Below are 21133 nucleotides of genomic sequence, written 5' to 3'. Positions count from 1 at the left end.
CAGGCTCCCAGTTCCCTTTTCAGGAGAGAGTCTGGGAGACGCTGGCCAGGTTGAGATGGAAATTCAGCCCTCGCAGAGTCTGGATTTCGATTCCAGGAAATGATTGTCTTCGAGTGGAAAAATGCAGCTTTGTCTGAAAGCAACGAATCCAAGCTGCTGTCTTCAGCTGGAGGCAAAAACTGAAATAAACCAATGAATGAAAGCCAAGCATTCACCTTCATTCTACATGCAGTGTATCGTGTGTGCTAGGATCTGCTACAGTATCGTGTGTGCTAGGATCTGCTGCAGTGTATCGTGTGTGCTAGGATCTGCTACAGTGTCGTGTGTGCTAGGATCTGCTACAGTATCGTGTGTGCTAGGATCTGCTACACTATCGTGTGTGCTAGGATCTGCTGCAGTGTATCGTGTGTGCTAAGATCTGCTACAGTGTCGTGTGTGCTAGGATCTGCTACAGTATCGTGTGTGCTAGGATCTGCTACACTATCGTGTGTGCTAGGATCTGCTACACTATCGTGTGTGCTAGGATCTGCTACAGTATCGTGTGTACTAGGATCTGCTACAGTATCGTGTGAGCTAGGATCTGCTACAGTATCGTGTGTGCTAGGATCTGCTACAGTATCGTGTGCGCTAGGATCTGCTGCAGTATCGTGTGTGCTAGGATCTGCTGCAGTATCGTGTGAGCTAGGATCTGCTACTGTGCTGTGCGGTAAAGCAGCTGAAGCCGAGGGACTGGCAGGGAGGGAAGCAGTGTGTATAAATACTGTAAATCAGAGACCTCTGTTTAATTAGCAAACAGCTTAACAGTGTTCCCTGTAATCACTCAGATCACTGTCCTTGAAGTATGTCGACCGTCGTAATATATCATTTCAGTCAGTTTTCGGTTTCAGTTTCTAAATAACCATACTTGTTTTCTCTAAATCAAATCTGCATCGAGTTACAAGTCATGTGAGTGTATGAGTACAGTTTGAGCTCAGGCTCCTCTACACTTCGTGGTTCCTAGAATGAACTTCACAATGATCAAATTAGCACGATTCTTGGTTAAAGTCTTTAAAATCTTTCAAGGAGTTGACAAAGCTTACCCTAATCAATACTTCAAGCACAGAAACCAGAACGCACAGCTGGAAATGGAGACAGACTTAGGACAAGGAGGGTAGCAGACACTTCTGCAGACAGTGCTGCTGGCAGGGAATGGGTTACTGAGCCATGTCATTGATGCTGAATCATTGGGATCCTTTAAAGACCTGACTTAGATCAAGCAGTGTAGATGAAACAGCACCTGCGAACCGGACCGGCACTGATGGGCCGAATGGCCTCCTCTAGTTTGTAGATTTTCTTGTGTCTTTATGGTTTGTAATAATTGGGATTTTGCTAAACACTGCCCTGACCAGGTCATGATCTCAACGGGACCTTCCTGGTTAAACAAGCAGTTTAACAAGCAGTTCTGGTATTGACTGTGTTTTGTTCCTTTCTTGTGTTCCCCCCAACACAGATCCTAACAAGAGACTGACCCCCACTCCGCCACAGAAGGGGGGCCGACACTTCATCCCCAAAGACCCCCCCCTGGTGAACGAGGCCGCGCCCCCCCTGGGACGGCCAGCCGGCAGCAGCCCTGGCCCGGCTGTGGTGACCCCCAGCCCACCTGCCCCGCAGCCCTGTCCCGGAGGCCTCGGAGCGTGCAGCCTGCTCCCCATCCCCAACAGGACCTCGTCCCTGCGCTGGATGGACCTGCGGCGCACGCTCTCCTTCGCCTGGGAGATGCATGTCTTCGGCACTGCGGCGCTCTTTCTCCTGCTGGCCCTGGGGGGGCTGATAAACCTGATCGCGACCCCCATTCTCGAGCCCTCTGCCCGGGCTTGCCTGGGACTCGCCAACGCTCTGCTGGTTGTAGCTGGGGTGGTCCGGGGCGGCTATTTCCTGACCGACCCCTACGGGACTAAAGACCTGCTTCCCCGGCCGGCTGTCATAGGGCTCTACAATCTGGGCTTCCCCCTGCTCCTCTCCGCCTTCGGGGTGTTGTGTCTGTTGGGGTACAGGACGGCCGGGTTGCAGGTGCTCCCCGATGGCCTCCAGCGTCTACCCCTGGCTGGGGTGGTGGCCCTCCTGCACTCCACTCTCCTCCTGGCCGTGGATCTCCTCTTCCTTGCCCTCAACCCTTCCGTCCACGTGGTCCTGCAGGTGCTGTCTGTGTCCTGGGGGGCCTTCCTCACCGCCGGGTTCCTCTACACCTACCCCCGGCTGCGGAGACAGGCCGTCAGCCCCTCGCTGGAGGAAGGGGGCTTCGGGACGGTCGACGGCTGCAATAACGCGATGGCCGTGGCCTCTGGTTTGAGCTCCAGGAGCAAGCTGGTCCTCCTCCTCTGGCGGGTGCTGGCTATCTGCGCGGTGCTGGGCTTGCTGTGTTGTGGACTGCAGGTCTACGCTGTCCTCTGGCTCTACGGCATCCTGGGGGACTGGCGGCACTTCACCTGGGCCTGGTGGCTGGTCCAGTTCTGGTACCGGCTGCTGGAGCTGGCTTGGGGCTTCTCCATGCTGGTGGTGGCTTCCTGGATCTTCTGGCGCCGGGGAGGAGGTGGGGAGGATGGCGGCTGCACCGACGGCCACACCTGTTGGGTGAAGATCGTGCAGAGCTTCTGCGGCCGGAGACAGCAGAAACTGGACAGCAACGGGGGCAGCTCCAACGGGATCGGGAGCAACGCCGAGTTCCCCAACAACTGGGCCTCCCAGGAACGCAACGGAGCAGATATCAGCAAGAGCCTGATCCGGAACCGCCCGGAAACCCTGCCCCTGAGGGCCCTGAAGGAGAGCAACGAGCGCCAAGCCAGGCTGGCCCTCCAGGGCGGCTCCACCAGCTCCCTGCTGTTCCTGAGGCATGGGCTGGGGTCCAGGGGCAAGCTTCACAACCTGTCCCTGCTGCGGCGGTCCCACAGCACCGTGTGCCTCGAGAAGGAGTCCATCCTCTCACTCGCGGACTTCGACTTCCGGCCCCCGTCCCCCATCGACCTGAGCCGCAGCATCGACGAGGCTCTCTTCAGGGAGCACCTGGTGAAGGACAGCCTGTTCAGCAGCTTCATCCCTCACCGCTGGCTCAACGCTGCGGATTCACGCACCTCCCTGGCGGGGGAGCTGTCCTCCACCCGCACGGGCTGCGAGCCTCTACTGCTGTCCTCTGTGGCCGCCTCGTCTCCTGCTGGCTTCAGATACCGGCGCAGCAGCGACCCCAACTTTCTGTACAGCCTGGCAAAGGGCAGCTCGTGGGCAGAGCCTAGCGGGCAGACGGAGAGGGAGGAATGTGAGAAGGAGGAGGAGAAAGAGAGGGAGACTGTCTTCCAAGGAGAACACAGCTCTACTCCCTCCAGCAGTAATTTGACCACAGCAGTGACCACCAGCCTAGCAACAGGTTCAAAGACCCCCAAACACTTGCCAAGGACTCCCCCCATTAGTACCGGCAGTCCGCTCACACCTCCGGTCTCAATCCGCTTGCACCGGACCCCCTCCAACAACACCTCTCTGGACAGCCTCTCCGGGACCTCTCTCTCTCTGCAGACCGGGCAGGGCATCACACCCACGGACGACCTTCGGGAGCCCTTCTTAGGGGTCAGGGTTCAGGGGTCGGAGCTGGACGACTCGGAGAGGGAGGCCAGGCGGAGCTTCCTGGAGATCAGCCGACAGATCGACTCGCTCAGCATCTGCAGCGACACCATCGACCTGTGAGCCCAAGGAGCGACTGCGTCCCCTGGAGGATGAGTGAATGCCATGCCCATGCCGTGACTGCTGCTCCTGCACTCATTGCAATACAGTGTTTATAGAGACACCACTTTTTTTTTTTCTTTTTTTTTTTGGTGCGGGTTGCAGATCAAAAAGGCACAATACTAGTTATCTGTGACGAGTCCCTGAGTGTTAAAAAATAAATAAAAAAGGCTTGTGACCCGTTCCTAATCAGGGAGCGCTTCACATAAACTTTCTTTTTAAAGACCACTTGAAGAGAGGAACAACAGAGATGGACCGAGCATATGAAGTGACGCTTTCAATAAGAGACTGTTAAAGCCACGCGGCAGTGCCTTTGTCAGTGTTATTAGCAAAGCAGGCCAGCATATCACACGTGGAGCACGTTGTACAGACTGTGTGGACTTGTTTATTCACACTTGACGGGAATAAGCGATGGAAAGATGCTTCAGTTTCTGAGCTATACTAGACTGACTTAAAAGGTGATTTTAATATATTATTATTGGTATTATTATTAAGAATATTATTTTGTATTAATTGTATCATTTTTTATCATTGTTAGTGTTCTATTCTGTAATAGAATACTGACAAGCCAGTACGTCTTTTTTTTTTTAACATTACTTGAACCTTGAAAAGTGAAACCTGAACATCAGAGCCTCTATCTATGTTGCAGGGATGGAAATAAAGACTCCTGTTGCACAGCAGTTTCATCCATTCCTGGTTTTACTATGAGTTTAATAAGACACACCTGAGCTTGTTACCTGCACACACTGGGGCTAATCAAGCAAATATACACATCTGGAATGGACGAAACAGCTATGCAATAGGATTCTTATTTCCATCCCTAATATTGTGTGTTTTAAAATACAGGACAGAGACTTTAAAAGAACTAGCGCCATCTGCTGAGTCTTACAAGTACTTGCTATTAAGCTACAGAGCAGTATTGTAGTGTAGTTCAGATCCCAGTGTATATAATGCACCTCTAATGCAATGGAATGTTTTTTCCTCACACAAATAGGGACAGATGCTGTTCCAATGAAACTCTGTAGAAATATTCCAGGAATACCCTTCACTGTTTTTCCATGAAGCCCCCCACATTCCGGTGTCTGTTTGGTGTAACGTTGCGCTGCTTCATAAGCTACATTTCATTTCATTTCATTACGTCTCAGTACATTTCAGTGCATCTCAATGCATCTCAATAGAGCTGCTATGATCAGGATGCAGGAGGTGTTGGGTTTGACTAACTTGTGGGTGAAAGAAAGAAAAAAAGGGTTGCAGTGGGTTTGAGTCGGACAATGGTTCAAGAAAGTGCTGGGCTGCAGGGTGGAAGGCAGTGGGTTTGAGTAGGACAATGGTTCAAGAAAGTGCTGGGCTGCAGGGTGGAAGGCAGTGGGTTTGAGTAGGACAATGGTTCGAGAAAGTGCTGGGCTGCAGTAGGTTTGAGTAGCTCAATGGTTAGAGAAAGTCCTGGGCTGCAGTGGGTTTGAGTAGCTCAATGGTTAGAGAAAGTCCTGGGCTGCAGTGGGTTTGAGTAGCTCAATGGTTAGAGAAAGTCCTGGGCTGCAGTGGGTTTGAGTAGCTCAATGGTTTGAGAAAGTGCTGGGCTGCAGTGGGTTTCAGTAGCTCAGTGGTTAGAGCACACATGCACACACATTTCTTAGAAGTACAACACACAACACGAGCTGCTTGTATACAACACTCCTATCATTTAGAAGCCAAGGCTAACGTTAAGAAACCCATGTGTCAGTCGCATGCTGCATTCAGAAGTTGAAATCAGAACAGAAGGGTCATTATCAGTGGTTAAGTGACTGGTAGCAGTGCAGGTGTGTGTCTGCTGTAGGACTGAGGAATGGAAACCCAGGTCCCACTGCAAACCCAATACCTTCTGCACAGGAAGGGAGGAAGGGAATGGATTGCTAGTGTGATGGTGGCAGGATGAGGGATCGAGGATGGTGTCATTCAACTAAACGATAGGGGGAGAGAATGCTGTTAGAGCTAAGAAATGGATCAGAACCACCACGTGGACTAAAGAGAACCAGCTGTAGAAAATGAACTGTATTATATTTGTACAACACTTTGTAAAGCCGTTGTTGTGTATGATAATAAACTGTATAAGCGTTTCATGTTTTTTGTTAGAGAGCTTGAAGATGTGGCACAGTGTTTTGAAGTCACCCTGGCCTGCATTGTAATCCTCAATGAAATGTAACCAGCTCTCTTTGTTACCTTTGAAATAAGATATATGTTTTATATGAATGTTTTAAAGTCTATACATCACATATTTTGTGTCAGATTTCCCTGTATACAGTATATAAAATAAAATCAAATCTCTATATTGTGACATGCTTCTGGACTGCGTGCTGTATGACTGAACAGTGTCCCTGAGAACGATGCAGACGGTGTGGGGGGGTAACGTTTCAGTGTGGGGCTTCCTGTTCCCTGAGCTTTACGACTGCAGGAAACCCAGCCGCTCCCCAGGATGAGGTCCGCTGCAGCTGGAATGAGCCGGGAGATGGCTGGATGAGTCCTGGCAGTTATAAGAACAGGACTGGGAGCAGGACAAATGATTCCCTGGCCCTTTCCCAGTTACATTTTCCATGGAGTGGTCTCGGAGGAGGGTGGGGTGTAATTTGTTGAAATGCCTGTGGGTGTTCTCTGTGTCTTCTCTTATCAAGGTTTCCCATAGTGAAAGCATAGCAAAGTGTAATAAAGCACAGTAAAAGCATGCTGGAGCACAGCAAGGTATGGTTAAAGCTTATTGATTATCATGGCAAACCAGGGTAAGCTGTGGTAAAAATGCGCAGTATATAATATAGCCATGGGAAAAGCATGGATGAAAGCTGCTACATTTAGCATGGTAAACGTTTGAGAGAGTAGGATGAGAGAGACAGAAAGAGACACGGGTAACAGAGCTCAGTAAGATTTCAAATAAATAAAAAAAACATGCTCAATGCATAGAATAACCATGGCAAATAGCACGGAGGAAACCTGCACAAGGAACATGCAAATTTACTGTTGACTTCTGCAGAAGCCAGCCACCCCAGTGCCACTGTGAAAAACGCCAGTCATTGTACACACAGCACACGTTAGCGTGTACATGTGCACGGTAATGAGCAGTACATTCAACACTGGCGCTGATACAGAGGGGTTTAGCTGTGCAAATATAATCACCTCACCCAGAGAAGCTATACAATTACACAGCAGCAGGCATACCTGCAATTAGGCACGTTTATAGAGGTACTTGGAAATCCAATAATAAAATATGATCCTATAGTAAATGATTTTATTATTCAGTATTATTATTATTACAGATGTACTAAGCTTTTGGTCCAGCAACTTTTTACCTTCTACCAATTGGATTTTATCGGTGATCTTATTGATGGGTATTTGTCTCCCTGGGACAGTGTGTGTCGCTGCGCTCTCTGGTTTGGTATTTTCACGTTGGAAATTCTTCCAAGTTATTCAATGCACCGCTATATATTGTTAAATCTTTCACGCGCAAAAGCCCAAACGGTAATTACTATTAATACTGTCCCAATTTAAAGGCGTATATGGCAGCTGCAACACGTTACTCGGATAACTCAATACTAGTACAATAACATTTAGTGTTGTTAGTCGAGGGCATTACTTATAACCATGCCAGCTGTATGTTATGTCTTTAGGAGAAGATTGCTTGTATTATTATTTGTAACGAGCAATTTTCTTTCAGCCTAGTTGTATTGTTTAATGCCTCCGGTATCCCGGACCACCGGGACCCCACGTGATACAAACAAGACAAGCGAGACCAAGTCGGGAGCAGGCTGGCTTTCAGCGTCTGCCCGCCGGACACAACAAACCCGACGTCCGCTGCCTGTTCGATCTCACAGGGACAGACGAATACCTGCAGACACGCACCTGAGCTGCGTTTACAAGGCAACGGCCAGCCGGGTTACAGAAAACACGACAGGTACGCAAACTAACGAAGTCGCCTTAGAAACCAGACAAGATTAAGAAACCGAAAAAACAAACACATTTCCAGACTAAACACGTGTCTTAAAATGAACAGTCTGCTAAGTCTGTCAGCCGTGTTGTTGTTTTAAATGAACTGCACGACGGTCGTTGGTTGCTTTTTGAATACTTTTTGTTTATAATGGGGCACTTTCGACACATTCTTTAACCCAAATATTTAATACAATGTAGTGTGTCAGCTTGCGTTGTTTAGTCTAGGAATATATTTCACTTACAGTTTCATAAATAAATATCCTGTTGTCTAAAGTTCACTTGTATGTACAATACTTAAATCAATGTTTAGACTGTCACTCTAGAACTGCATATGTGTATAATACAGTCAGGGCATTAGACACTGCCCCCACACTACACAGGGGCACACAGTAGCTAATGCATGACTGGTATCGTGGCTTTCTCTATGCGCCCTCTAGTGTAGTAAAAGCAGGTTTCTTAGATACAATCTGAAGACCAGTCACAATGTCTGGGCTCCAATTGCACTGCATTGCTATGGTTACATGCACCCCCCCCAGGATACAATCCATTGCTCTGTATTAAGTTCCAGACAATCACAGCCACTGGTTGCTAGGTCTTTGCAGGATTCTTGTAGGAGTTTGCTGGTTTTATTACAGGGAGGGAGAACATGTGTACTGTTTAAAATAACATTCTTAAAAGCTCCAGTGAAACTCCACAGTAAGTTCTCATTCTGTGTTTTGTAGAGTCGGTGCAGGAAGCGTGGCTGTGTCGCTCTCCCTACACGCTGCAGCATGCGTTTACGTAAGTGTTGTTCATGTGTTTATTGAGTGCTTGTTCGTCTGTTCTGCGCAGTGGAACTCGTGCTGGCGTAGTGGACAGGGTGCAAGGGGCAGGGTTCCATTGAAGACATTTTGAAACGTTTGTCAGTTTCTTCTTTTTGCTTTCCCGTTTCTTTTAGTAATGAGTGTTTTTATAGTTCTGGATGAATCCGCTGATTACGGGGGCAACAGGTGTTTGATAAATCAGTTTCCTCTGATAAACCAACCGGTTCTGTACAACTGTAATCTTGCTGTTGCCAATCGCTCCAGCGCTTTTAAATACACCACATGCAGGACAGGACAGCCTCGAGACGAGTGTCAGCTCATTTCAACCACGTTTGTTTTAGTGTTGCTGCGTGATGGAGTTTTTACTGTGTTTAATAAGTCAAAGCTGTGTGGTTCCCTTCTCCCTCTCCCCCTCGCTCTGTAGCCGGGGTGTCCCTCCCCAGCACCCCGATTTCGCGGGCGGTGCCCCCTCCTCGGAGTCGTTACACTGTCACCCCGTTGGCCTTGCCAGTTGTGTGTCCGGCTGTCGTCCCTCTGTCTGTCAATCAGGTATGAGACCCTGCAAACACACACAGTGAAACTCAGGAATAGCAAACTTGATTGTATTCACAAAAGCCTTCCTGAGGTGAATCCCTGTGAATTGAGCACGCTGTCACTTTGAATTCTGTATTGTTTAAAACACTCTACCCAGTCTCTCTGTGAATGCTGTCTCCACTTATAACCCCCTGTGCCCCGGGCAGTGCGGAGCCCGAGTAAATCCGCTTCACCCCCCAGCTGAAAGAAGACGCACTGTGAGTCTGGAGACGCTGGCAGCGCACCACTATAACCAGCAGAGGGTGCAGGTCATGCAGCAGAAGGAATACTGCAGGTAGGATCGGGCTGGCTTCCTCAGCACTGTGTCCTTGCTGAGCTGCGTCTCAGTTAAGTACCCTGGTTAGAGGGAAATGCAATTGGAAAATAAGTGTCACACTGGTGATTTACTAACGATCATTCAGTGTCTGTCTGTCTGTCTGTCTGCATGTCTATCTATATCTGTCTGTCTATCTATCTGTCTGTCTGTCTGTCTGTCTGTCTGTCTGTCTGTCTGTCTGTCAATCTGTCTGTCTGTGTCTATCTATCTGTCTGTCTGTCTGTCTATCTGTCTGTCTGTCTGTCTGCATGTCTATCTATATCTGTCTGTCTGTCTGTCTATCTATCTATCTGTCTGTCTATCTGTCTCTGTCTGTCTGTCTGTCTATCTATCTATCTATCTGTCTGTCTGTCTGTCTGTCAATCTGTCTGTCTGTTTCTATCTATCTGTCTGTCTCTATCTATACAGTGTGTGTATATTATATATATCTATATATATACACCTGTATATATAAAGCGCTGGGCAACGAGATGAACATTGTTTATTGGTATCGTGTACGTATTTCGATATCGATAATATCGAAGTCTCCCATAACACTGAAATATAATAACACGATTGCAACATGAAACATATATACATATACAGACGTTAACAGATATCACGATATGGAAAGCAATAACTAACTTTAACTGAGTGGTGCTTTGCTCCACATTATCCATGGAGAAAAACAAGGTCTTGTTCTGTTGTTTCACTATTCCATCATCAGCCACCTGAAAACCGAAATATTTCTCTACTTCACTGCGCACAGACTAGCCACTCCGGAAGTGTTTGAGTCCTGAGCGGCTCTGCGTGTAAATGCTGACTCACGACTCCTTAAAAGTATTAAGAACGGTATCATGCCCAATTTTGCATTATTTTGCATTCAGTAATGAACCGCTGAAACATGCACATATCTCCAAATAATGCAAAACGAATGACCACTGGTGTTGAATGCAGCATGCAAATAGCGTTGGGTACCTAAACACCAATCAATGGAATAATATGGTTAAATAATACTTTAGTGTGTGCTGTTTGCCTGCGAGACTGACCGTGATTTGTATGTATGGGGTTTGTTGCATCTTAATATAAAATAAACTTGATTATACTGCGTTTGTATTTTTAGCAGTATTAGCAGTAAAAAGTATGTCTCTGTGAGTGTACTTGGATTTTTATTTTAATCCGAAGGTACCACGATATGGAAATTATTATCGCTATCGATCGATATAATATCAAAATATCGATATTGGTGCCCATCCCTAATATACACACACACACGCACGCACGCACGCACACACACACACACACACACACACGCACGCACACACACACACACATATAAGCGCGGTACACACAAAGTCCCGTCCACTTTAATGCTGCAGGATACAGCGCTGTAATGCTGGGGTTCTCCTGATGGCTTTTTTGATTGGTTACAGAATAAGTTAAAACTTGTAGGCAATGAACCAGAATTAACCAGTGTGTCCTCTGCCTCTCTGCAGGTACCACCAGGGCTGGCAGAGACCTTTCTACGGCTCCCGTGCGGACAAGGAGGAGTACAGGTACTTCACCAATGCCGTGCCACCGCGTTATTAACCCTTCCTGTGCTGGTTGTGGTTTGACTGGACGTCCTCTGATTTGTTTCCCCAGGCAGGAAGTGCGCGCCTTGCTGAAGAGGCAGATTAGAGAGAAGTGGGAGGGGCAGAGGCAGGCGCTGGCCAGTCGCATGCGAGAGGTGGAGGCAGTGAGGGAGGCAGACCGGCTGGTACTGAACCAGGACCTGGAGCAGAATCGGATCCGGGCCAGAGCACTCACAGTGTTCAGAGACGAGAACAAGAGGGTGAGAGAGAGGGAGGGGAGGGTTAGGGTTAGGGTTAGGGTTAGGGTTGCCACCTGTCCCAGTTTTGAGAAAGGTGTCCTGAGATTTCAATATGCCTTCCTGGGTCACAAAAAGATCCTTTTTTTTTATCTTAATCTAACCCACTTGTGCATTTGCAAGTCTCTTTTAAAGATTCTTATTGTGTGGTCTCTTACTATGTTCATTCAATAATTATTTAGTGTATTCTTGGCAACCCTAGAGAGGGGAGAGAGGAAAGAGGGGGAGATAGTGGGGAGGAGACAGGATGGAGCTGTATTGAATTGCTTCTGCAGGTCTGCACTTTGAATGAGCTGCTAGCTCTTTCCCCCCTCTCTCTTCCAGTTGATGGAGCAGTCCTGGAAGGAGCGCAGTGTGTCAAGGTCGTTGGAAGCCCTGAGAGAGAGAGAGCTGCTGCAGTACAATCCAATCAACTGGAGCGGCACACTGAAATAAGTTGAGGACTGGATACTGGACCGGGGTTCAACACAAAAAAACTTTTATTTTTTATTTTTATTTTGTTCATTTTTATTATCGTTAAAGGTGTACTAGGATGTTTGTGTTTCTTCTTAAAAGGGAGAATAAAAAACCTTAGTACGATATAATTTCAGAAAAAAAGGTAAAAATTGGGTAATGAGAAATGAATCTTGCCTCTGAGTTTGCGGTGGTGTGTTTGAATCTGCTAAAGTAAGCAGTTCTATAGGTTTTGTAAAAAAAAGACTAACCGGCTGACCTCTCAATCAAGTTCTTACATTCGTTACAGAAATTCTAATAAGTCTAATAAAGATCATTGATACTAACCACTGTATGTTTCAGTTTTTTAATCTCAAGATTTTCTTAATCCTTTTCCCTTAAAAAATATCGACATCTTGTCACTTCTCAGCAACTTCACCACTTCAGGGGTGTGGAAGTCATATCGTCAGACGACAGGGCAGCAAGCTTTATCTGAGGGACAATACGCTTTACCGTTTCTTCAGAAACGCAGCAAGATTCGCAGACAGCCATGCAAGTTTCTGAAAAACTATAATTTGCAGAACTATATACATATCCTGTTAATTCAGGAACCCTCAGTAACAAACATGCTTACATTAATGCAATGGTATTATCACTCATGTATGTTGCTTTTGTCTACAGTAGGAACCCAATGTTGTTTTATGTCTCATCCAAAGGATGGATGGAGCACAAGGAGGTCCAGTGACTTACTCAGGGTCACACACAGTGAGTCAGTGGCTGAGCCAGGATTTGAACCAGGAACCTTCTGGTATCACGCCCTCTTCTTTAACTACTGGGCCAGCAAGCCCAATACAGCCATGAGAGAGACCACACATCCAGCTGATACCTTCCTTTAGTTTCAAAGACTTGGTTAATTCACTTTATAGTCCATGAAAAAGCAGGCTCTTCTGTGGAAGTGAGATGGCACAGTGGGCTAATTCACGAGCATGCAAAGCTGTTTCTTCTTGGAGGAACTGGGTTCAAATCCTGCTCAGTCCTGCCTTAATTTTCAAAGAATTGTTTAATTTACCTTATAAGTCAGTGTGAAACAACAATTTCTCGTGGGAGCTTGTGGCGCAGTGGGCAAGTCCCATGGCCTGCAACTCCCTGAAGACAGCGGTTCGAATCCCGCTCCTGCAAGGTAAGTTCCGGAGGTAAGTAATGATGTCGGTTGTGAGTAATGATGTCGGTTGTGTTTCCACAGATGGAGAGAGGAGGTGGAGGCGGGACAGGAGAGGAGTGAAAGGGGGGGGGTCTGGCCCCCCCCGCCCGGGAGGAGAGTGCCAGGTTGGGGTGTTGCAACCTGAGAGAAGAAAAATGTAACAAAGTGCGTGCTGTTTAGTTTGTCTGTATTTAAGCATTCCTTAACTCTCTGAAACTTTTTAATGTGTGGTCACTTTACTTTGTTAATTAATTAGTATCTACTTTGTTAATTACTTTATAGGTTGTTTATGTTACTAAGTAATTAACAAAGTAAAGTGACCACACATTAAAAAGTTTCAGAGAGTTAAGGAATGCTTAAATACAGACAAACTAAACAGCACGCACTTTGTTACATTTTTCTTCTCTCAGGTTGCAACACCCCAACCTGGCACTCTCCTCCCGGGCGGGGGGGGCCAGACCCCCCCCCTTTCACTCCTCTCCTGTCCCGCCTCCACCTCCTCTCTCCATCTGTGGAAACACAACCGACATCATTACTCACAACCGACATCATTACTTACCTCCGGAACTTACCTTGCAGGAGCGGGATTCGAACCGCTGTCTTCAGGGAGTTGCAGGCCATGGGACTTGCCCACTGCGCCACAAGCTCCCACGAGAAATTGTTGTTTCACACTGACTTATAAGGTAAATTAAACAATTCTTTGAAAATTAAGGCAGGACTGAGCAGGATTTGAACCCAGTTCCTCCAAGAAGAAACAGCTTTGCATGCTCGTGAATTAGCCCACTGTGCCATCTCACTTCCACAGAAGAGCCTGCTTTTTCATGGACTATAAAGTGAATTAACCAAGTCTTTGAAACTAAAGGAATCAACTGGATTTTAGTCCAGTCTGCCGTCTCACTTTTGTGAAAGATTTAGCTTTTTCATTGATTAAGGTAAATAACCCAAGTCTTCGCAAATAAAGAAAAGTTTCAAGAATTTAAACAAATACAAAAAACAAGGAACTGTTTAAGTTTTTCTTTATTAATTAAAAGCAGTGCAATTCTTACAGCATTGATATAACATTTAACATCGTTAAAATAACGAGCGCAGGAATCCATGTGAATTGCATCAGGATTTTAATAGTATTTCACACAGGAGAGACACCCCAACAACTAACTTGCGTGCTGTAGTTATCCTGTAATGAATTCTCTAGTTGTGGAGCTGCTCTCCGCCAATCAAAACATCACATTTCAACGTTCCAGTCTTTCGCAGTCTCGTGCAGCGGTATGGTACTACCGACTGATCAAAATTCTTAAAAAAAATAACAGGCTATTAACTTATATAACAAACAAGGCTGACTGTTCATATTAACTGATATGAGAGCTAGGGTCAACTGGACAAAACTGATGTAAGAGACACGGTCAGCTGTATACATGAATGATATGAGAGACAGGGCTGACTGGACATCATAACATATATAACTTCTTATTGTGGATTTCCGTGGGACTCTGTGAGAATGGCAGCCCATCCTTTGCAGTCTGTATGAACTCGCACCCATTATTTTAACAGGTAACTGACAGTGTCAGCGGAGACACGCAGGACACTCGCATTGCGATGCCACTGGGTTTTTTTATACATACATTGATTTACTTGGACAGGTATTCAGTTCAGGCAGGAAAGTCGTGTTTCAGACTCGCTGGCTCTTAAAGACAGGAAGTAGCTCCTCATTTTAACTGCTTTGAGCTTGCCTGGACAACCTTCCCCATTCCACTCAAGTCATGTGACAGCCAGTCCCGGGTGATACATCGGCCGAATCACACGTCACATGACTTGCATGGAATGAGGAAGGATGTTCAGCACCCGGCTCTTAGGACTCCCCAGGCAAGCTCAAAGCAAGTTTAAAAGCTGTGTAAAAGGCAGATTTAGACCATTCAACATTGGGAGCAATAAATATTAAAAAAAATAAAAATATAAATAAAAAAAAAAAGTGATTTTAAATAAATTAAACAGCAATTAAAATGACATCCGAAGCAGCTTACACTGGAAATAATTTTTCTTAAATAAATACAAAAAAAAAAAATCTGTCTGACAAAAGTTCCAAAAACTGCTCTAGAACTGGTTACATGCACGCAGGCATTTAGACTATTTTACATTTTGATGATTTTGCCAAATCTAACAGTGAATTGTTCAAGTCCTATATTTTCCTGCATGACGGTCCTTCACTGATTCACCGTCCTCGATACATCACAGCTTCATGATGTGTAAAGTCAGACAGCGACAGAAAGAGGGAGCTCTGTACACACAAAAACAAACAGGGATAGACTGGGGATTCCCAGGCAGCGACAGCCAGTATTCCTGGGGGGGGGGGGGGGGGACTGAATGGAAGGAGTCCAGGAAAAAGCAGGCAGACCTGCTCAGAACAATACTTGAGTCTTCTGCGAGCAATGATTGTAGCTCGTCTGTCTGTTTGTCTGTCTGTCTCTCCCCTCAGCAACAGGGCACTCCAGAAAACAAGATGCATAGATATCAGTCCGTCCAACTGTCTGTCCGTCTGTCTGTCTGTCTGATACAGCAGCAGGGCATTCCTGCAAACGAAATGCATTGATGTCCGTGTGTCTGTTCTGTGTCAGCCGGTCTGTCTGTAGGACGAGACTGCCGCTTGTTTGAACAGCCTGATCTCAGCAGTGTCTTTCCCCTGTATCCCCCCCGTCTCTCCGCTCTAGCGCCCCTTCAAGAACCCCTCGAGCAGCCTGTCCCCCTTCTCGCTCAGCCAGTACCCCGCCATGGCTGCCAGGCCCCCGATGAAGATGGCGGTGAATACCATGTCCCCCTTGGCCGCCAGCGTGGCCAGAGCACAGATCACAACCCCGAAGAACATCTGCTGCAGCACCAGCACCTCGTCATCCGTGATCTCCTCAAACAGACCCTTCTCGGGGGTCGCTGCGGGGGGAGGGTGGGGGAGGAGGGGAGAAAGAGGAAAATCTTTAGCCGTGTTGACAGGACTGTATTGTAGATGCAGAGTATACTGACTGGCCTTGAGTAGATGAAAATCAGCTTGGGTTTTCAATAGCATCCTACACATTATATAATATATAGTTACAAAAATAATATTTAAACAGCATAGGTAATCTTAATGGGACATCATTTCCAGGTGTGTCTCAGGTGTGCTCAGGTATTGTATCTCAGGTGTGCTCAGGTATTGTATCTCAGGTGTATTCAGGTGACTCACAGGGCGGCCTGTTCTCCACACAGATCTTCTCTTTGCGCACGAAGCCATCTGTGCAGATGCAGCGGAACCCCCCCTCCTCGTTCAGACACTCCTCATTGAGACCTGGGCAGGGGCTGAGACCCCCCAGACTGCACTCATCGATATCTGAGAGAGAGAGAGGGGGAGAGCATGAGCAACACCAGACAACCAGACACACGCACACACACAGACAGAGCGCGAGAGAGACACACACACACACACACAGACACAGACACAGACAGGGACAGACACACAGAAACAGACAGAAACAGACGGACACAAATACAGACATGCAGACATAAATAGAGAGAGAGAGAGAGAGAGATACACACACATAAAAACAGAGACAGATACATAAACTCTGATACAGACTGACAGACTCACCTAGACACTTGGCCCCAATCATCTTGTACCCCTTGGAGCATTTCTTACAGCGGCTGGGGCCTCCCCCCATGCAGCCGACACACGCCTTGTCACAGCCTCTGCATTCATAGGAACCGTCCGTGTTGAAGCAGAACGTGTTGCTAGGGCAGCGCTCGAGCTCCGAGCCACACTCGTCAACGTCTGAGACACACACAGAGAGGGACAACACAGGTTACAGAGGGGAAAGGCACACCGCACACTCGTCAACGTCTGAGACACACACAGAGAGGGACAACACAGGTTAGAGAGGGGACAGACACACTGCACACTCGTCAACGTCTGAGACACACAGAGAGGGACAACACAGGTTAGAGAGGGGAAAGACACACCGCACACTCGTCAATGTCACTGATCAATGTCTGAAGCACACAGAAAACACAAGGGTTTTGATTGGGGATAGAGACTCTTACTGACACACTCACAATACAAATTTGAAGGAACATTCAATAAAGCATCGAAGCTGCGCACACATGCTGGCTGGCTCTCACGCTCACTCACCCACACACTTCTTGTCGTGCAGGATCCAGCCTGCCTTGCACTCCTCACACTTGTAGTCCTCGGGACCGGTGCACCTCTTACACGAGTGGAAGCACGCTGTAGAGATGGTAAAAGCACAGAGTATAGTTAACAAGCTCAGGTGGATCAAACTGCTATGCCATGGGACTCAACAACAACGGAGTAAGGGAAGAAAGACAGCAGCGATGTGGTGAAGGGGTGCCTACCTGTGCACACTGCCTGTTGTCCCTGGAGCTGGCTCTGGTTGCCCCTGGCCTCTCTGAAGTACCCGTCTGCGCAGTCCTGGCACAGACTGCCCTGGTAACCGGGGTCACAGACACACTGCCCGGAGCCCGAGCGAGTGCCCTCCCCGTCACAGCGACCCAGACCCCCACACACAGAACCAGGCTGACCGGGACAGGCTGGGGGGGAGGAAGAGGGAGAGAAGAGACACTGAGCATCACTGACCATCACACACACACACACACTGACAGACCATCACACACACACACACACACACTGACTGACCATCACTCCATAATTCCCAAACATTTATCATTGTGATTTTGTGTTTTTAATGAAAATGTACAATCCGGGTTGCTGTTTTGTAAAGGCAGGTTATTGAACAGTTACAGAGGGGGAGGTGCGTACCTGCACAGTCTGCTCCGAAGGTATCTGGGGGGCAGCACACCTGGATGGTTTCGATGCAGAGCCACTGGAAGAGGTCTGGCGCCTCCTGCTGCCTGTGCAGAGAAACACACAGCGGGATGTTACGTTTGAACAGAAAAAAAACATTTTCAACACAGGAATCTTTTCTTCATTTTCATTATTACGTGTGTCAGTGTGTGTAAACGTGTCAGCGCGTGTTAGCGTGTGTAAACGTGTCAGCGTGTGTTTGCGTGTGTAAACGTGTCAGCGTGTGTAAACGTGTCAGCGTGTGTTTGCGTGTGTAAACGTGTCAGCGTGTGTAAACGTGTCAGCGTGTGTTTGCGTGTGTAAACGTGTCAGCGTGTGTAAACGTGTCAGCGTGTGTAAACGTGTCAGCGTGTGTAAACGTGTCAGTGTGTGTAAACGTGTCAGTGTGTGTAAACGTGTCAGCGTGTGTAAACGTGTCAGCGTGTGTTTGCGTGTGTAAACGTGTCAGCGTGTGTAAACGTGTCAGCGTGTGTTTGCGTGTGTAAACGTGTCAGCGTGTGTAAACGTGTCAGCGTGTGTAAACGTGTCAGTGTGTGTAAACGTGTCAGCGTGTGTAAACGTGTCAGTGTGTGTATCAGTGCCACTCGCTGACCTCTTAAACCACCAGGTCTCCATGTGCTCCTCTATCTGCTCCAGCAGCTGGTTACAGTCAAAGTCAGAGCTCTCACACACGCCCTCCACGATCTCCACTAACCGAGTCTCACTGAGAGAAAACAGAAGAGAGCAATCTAACAATACAGCTGCTCTGCACACAGCATCTCTACAATACAACACAGCTACTGTGCACACAGCATCTCTACAATACAGCACAGCTACTGTGCACACAGCATCTCTACAAGACAGCACAGCTACTGTGCACACAGCATCTCTACAAGACAGCACAGCTACTGTGCACACAGCATCTCTACAAGACAGCACAGCTACTGTGCACACAGCATCTCTACAAGACAGCACAGCTACTGTGCACACAGCATCTCTACAAGACAGCACAGCTACTGTGCACACAGCATCTCTACAAGACAGCACAGCTACTGTGCACACAGCATCTCTACAAGACAGCACAGCTACTCATTTTAATCCCAAGAGAAAGACCGAGACAGACCGTTCAAACACAATTCATCAGCCCTCTTGCTAAAGAACAGCACTCCTTATTCATTATTACTGAGCGGGCTCTTGGGCCACTCCTGAAAGAGAGAGAGTCTGTAACTCCTCCCACCTCCTCTCATATTTGGCCAGTTTCTCCTCCTCCCAGGCTGTGTTCCCGCCCCCAAAATTCTTCTTGGATGTCCTCTGGATACCCTGAAAAACAGAGAGAAGCCTTTCAACACATGTAATCACACTGGGATGTGTGTTAAACGTTTCTGTGCTTGCTTCATAGCAATGCTTGCATGACCTGTCATGACAATCTGAATACGGATTTGAGGGAGAGAGAAAAGGAGGAGGGAGAAGAGAAGAGGGAGGGAGGGAGGGAGACATGAGCACGTCAATCTGATTGTGCTTCACGCAGGCACACCACCAGGACCGTCACATGTATGGTGGTGCAGATCGTGACACGCGTGGCGTGGTGACAGCCCTCGCTCATGCTACCTTGTTGAAGCTGTCAGTGAGGAGCCGGCAGGTCTCGCAGCGCTCGCGCTTAGCTGTGACTGCAGGGGGCAGCAGAGAGCACAGCGCAGCCAGCCAGAGCAGCGCAGGCACCACAGAAAGTGACATGACGAAGGGGCGGGCGGGACGCAGCAATCTGGGGAAAAACAAAACAAAACAGAAATTCAACACTGAGCGGCTGAGGCATCAGCCACAGATGAAATATTTAATATTTTATATACTGAGAGTGACAGCTAGCAAAGGGAGCCAGTGTGGGCTGCTGTGAAGCATCTGTGTTTTTATGACAGATTCAAGGCACGGTTCATTCCAGCACTGTAGGGGTTACTGAATATTACAGCGCTGGGGGAGGGGAGAGAGAGACTCTAGTTAATGAATATTACAGTGCTGAGAGAGAGAGAGAGAGAGAGAGAGAGAGAGAGAGAGAGAGAGAGAGAGAGAGAGAGAGGAATGAGGGAGTGGGAGAGAGAGAGGGAGAGAGTGGGTCTACCTAACAGCCACAGTTGTCAATCACACCTCCAGCTATGGTTAACATGCAGTGCAGGGAGGAATATCGGTGCTCGATTTGTATTCACTGGCAAACATGACCGCACTTGTTTTCGCTCATAAGTCAGAATATATAAACGCCAGGATCAGAAAGGACGCACAGAACGTCAATGCGTGAATGACGTCTACAGTCATTTGATGCGGTGCTACCAGGTTTATTTTTTTTTTGCTATGGAATACATTTCAATCGCAGTTGTTACCATATGCGCCTTGCACTCATTGTAAAACCCGGCTCCACTGCAGTTCTGTGGGTGTGCGCGTCTCGTCGCTGTGTACAAATCGAATAGGACAGACAGCGAGCCCCCGCGTCCGGCCGCTCATGAAACAGCAACGCACAGCTACTGGAAGCAATGCGTGTTCATCAACCTGCCTGATGACGTGCTGCTGAAACCGGCTGCACGGAAGGAAGCAGATGATCTCGTATTGATACTACAGCGAGACGACACAATAATACGAACGACGGCAGACCGTCGTTTTGCTTTTACACTGTCCGTTATAATAAAATACGCAAGTGGTAACTTGATATCATAAAGCCAGGCCCCGTATAAAGGCTGTGTCCGTGCTACACACGCGCCTGCACATATTTCACGATGTTAATCAACAACACGCATGCATGAATAAATAAAACATTACACGTTTTCATGTTCTTAGCTGTGCATAAATGAAAATAGCTGACGCCGGTGTTATCTGGCACCGTGTGTGACCCAGCAGTCGCCTCTAATGTATTAATACCACAGTAAAATGTGTCTGCGTGTTGTTTTACCTTGAAACGTCCACACGGGGTTTCGGTTCTGAAAAGCGCGTCACTAACGGCAGGGAGGGTTTCCATCCAGGGTGAGCCGCAGCAGACCGATCCCAGCCCGGTTCGGTTCTGTTAGAGGAGCGCTACAGTGCACCGCTTACCCGTCTCCCGTCTCTCTCCGGATTCTAGTTGTTTCGAACAGCTGGAACAACCTGGCTGTTCCCATTGGACGGGAGAGGACGCTCCCTCCAATCACCGCCCGCCCAATTCTAGGAAGCAGTAGACCCTTCCCAGGGCAGCCAATGAGCGGCTGGGATGGGATTTAAAGCCACAGGGCTTGGTATATTTATTGCGACTATTCCCTGTTCTCCAATCACTGTAACGCGTTGAACAGCTGCTGCACAGGGTCACGTCTCCAGCACTGGAAACTTTATCTAAATAAACAGCCATGTAGACAGGCAGTTAACAAGACCACTCTTCTGGAGCTTATACTGTTTGTTTACCTTC

The 21133-nt window shown here is 47.7% G+C and overlaps 3 protein-coding genes across 6 annotated transcripts in view; 2 read left to right on the top strand and 1 right to left on the bottom strand.

Annotated features, from left to right (window-relative positions):
• Positions 1 to 6098, top strand: part of LOC117962706 (N-glycosylase/DNA lyase-like) — a 31321-nt gene extending 25223 nt beyond the window's left edge. For 3 of the 4 annotated variants that reach the window (XM_034904066.2, XM_034904072.2, XM_034904067.2), the window contains one exon: positions 1490 to 6098. In XM_034904066.2, the coding sequence (XP_034759957.2) occupies positions 1490 to 3711 (2222 nt within the window). In that variant the 3' untranslated portion in view covers positions 3712 to 6098. The remainder of the gene's footprint in view (positions 1 to 1489) is intronic. The other variant, XM_059000011.1, reaches the window with a different exon arrangement.
• A 1242-nt stretch (positions 6099 to 7340) lies between these two features.
• On the top strand, positions 7341 to 12042 carry LOC117964082 (uncharacterized). Its single transcript, XM_059000378.1, has 7 exons — positions 7341 to 7666; positions 8424 to 8481; positions 8929 to 9053; positions 9245 to 9372; positions 10890 to 10949; positions 11038 to 11227; positions 11588 to 12042. Exons 2-7 carry the CDS (start codon positions 8472 to 8474, stop codon positions 11696 to 11698), a joined length of 624 nt encoding a protein of 207 aa, XP_058856361.1. The 5' UTR covers positions 7341 to 7666; positions 8424 to 8471; the 3' UTR covers positions 11699 to 12042.
• Positions 12043 to 13895: 1853 nt separating this feature from the next.
• On the bottom strand, positions 13896 to 20916 carry LOC117964081 (protein disulfide isomerase Creld1-like). The gene is made up of 10 exons (XM_059000143.1): positions 20648 to 20916; positions 19324 to 19477; positions 18953 to 19035; positions 18329 to 18439; positions 17692 to 17783; positions 17268 to 17462; positions 17044 to 17139; positions 16507 to 16686; positions 16105 to 16248; positions 13896 to 15815 (listed from the first exon to the last, which is right to left on the bottom strand). Exons 2-10 carry the CDS (start codon positions 19447 to 19449, stop codon positions 15595 to 15597), a joined length of 1248 nt encoding a protein of 415 aa, XP_058856126.1. The 5' UTR covers positions 19450 to 19477; positions 20648 to 20916; the 3' UTR covers positions 13896 to 15594.
• Between the last annotated feature and the right edge of the window lie 217 nt (positions 20917 to 21133).

The sequence above is a fragment of the Acipenser ruthenus genome, chromosome 25, assembly GCF_902713425.1.
Source record: "Acipenser ruthenus chromosome 25, fAciRut3.2 maternal haplotype, whole genome shotgun sequence".
Taxonomy (NCBI): Eukaryota; Metazoa; Chordata; class Actinopteri; order Acipenseriformes; family Acipenseridae; genus Acipenser; species Acipenser ruthenus.
Note: the sequence above shows the minus strand (reverse complement) of the source record. Positions and strands in the feature narration are given on the sequence as shown.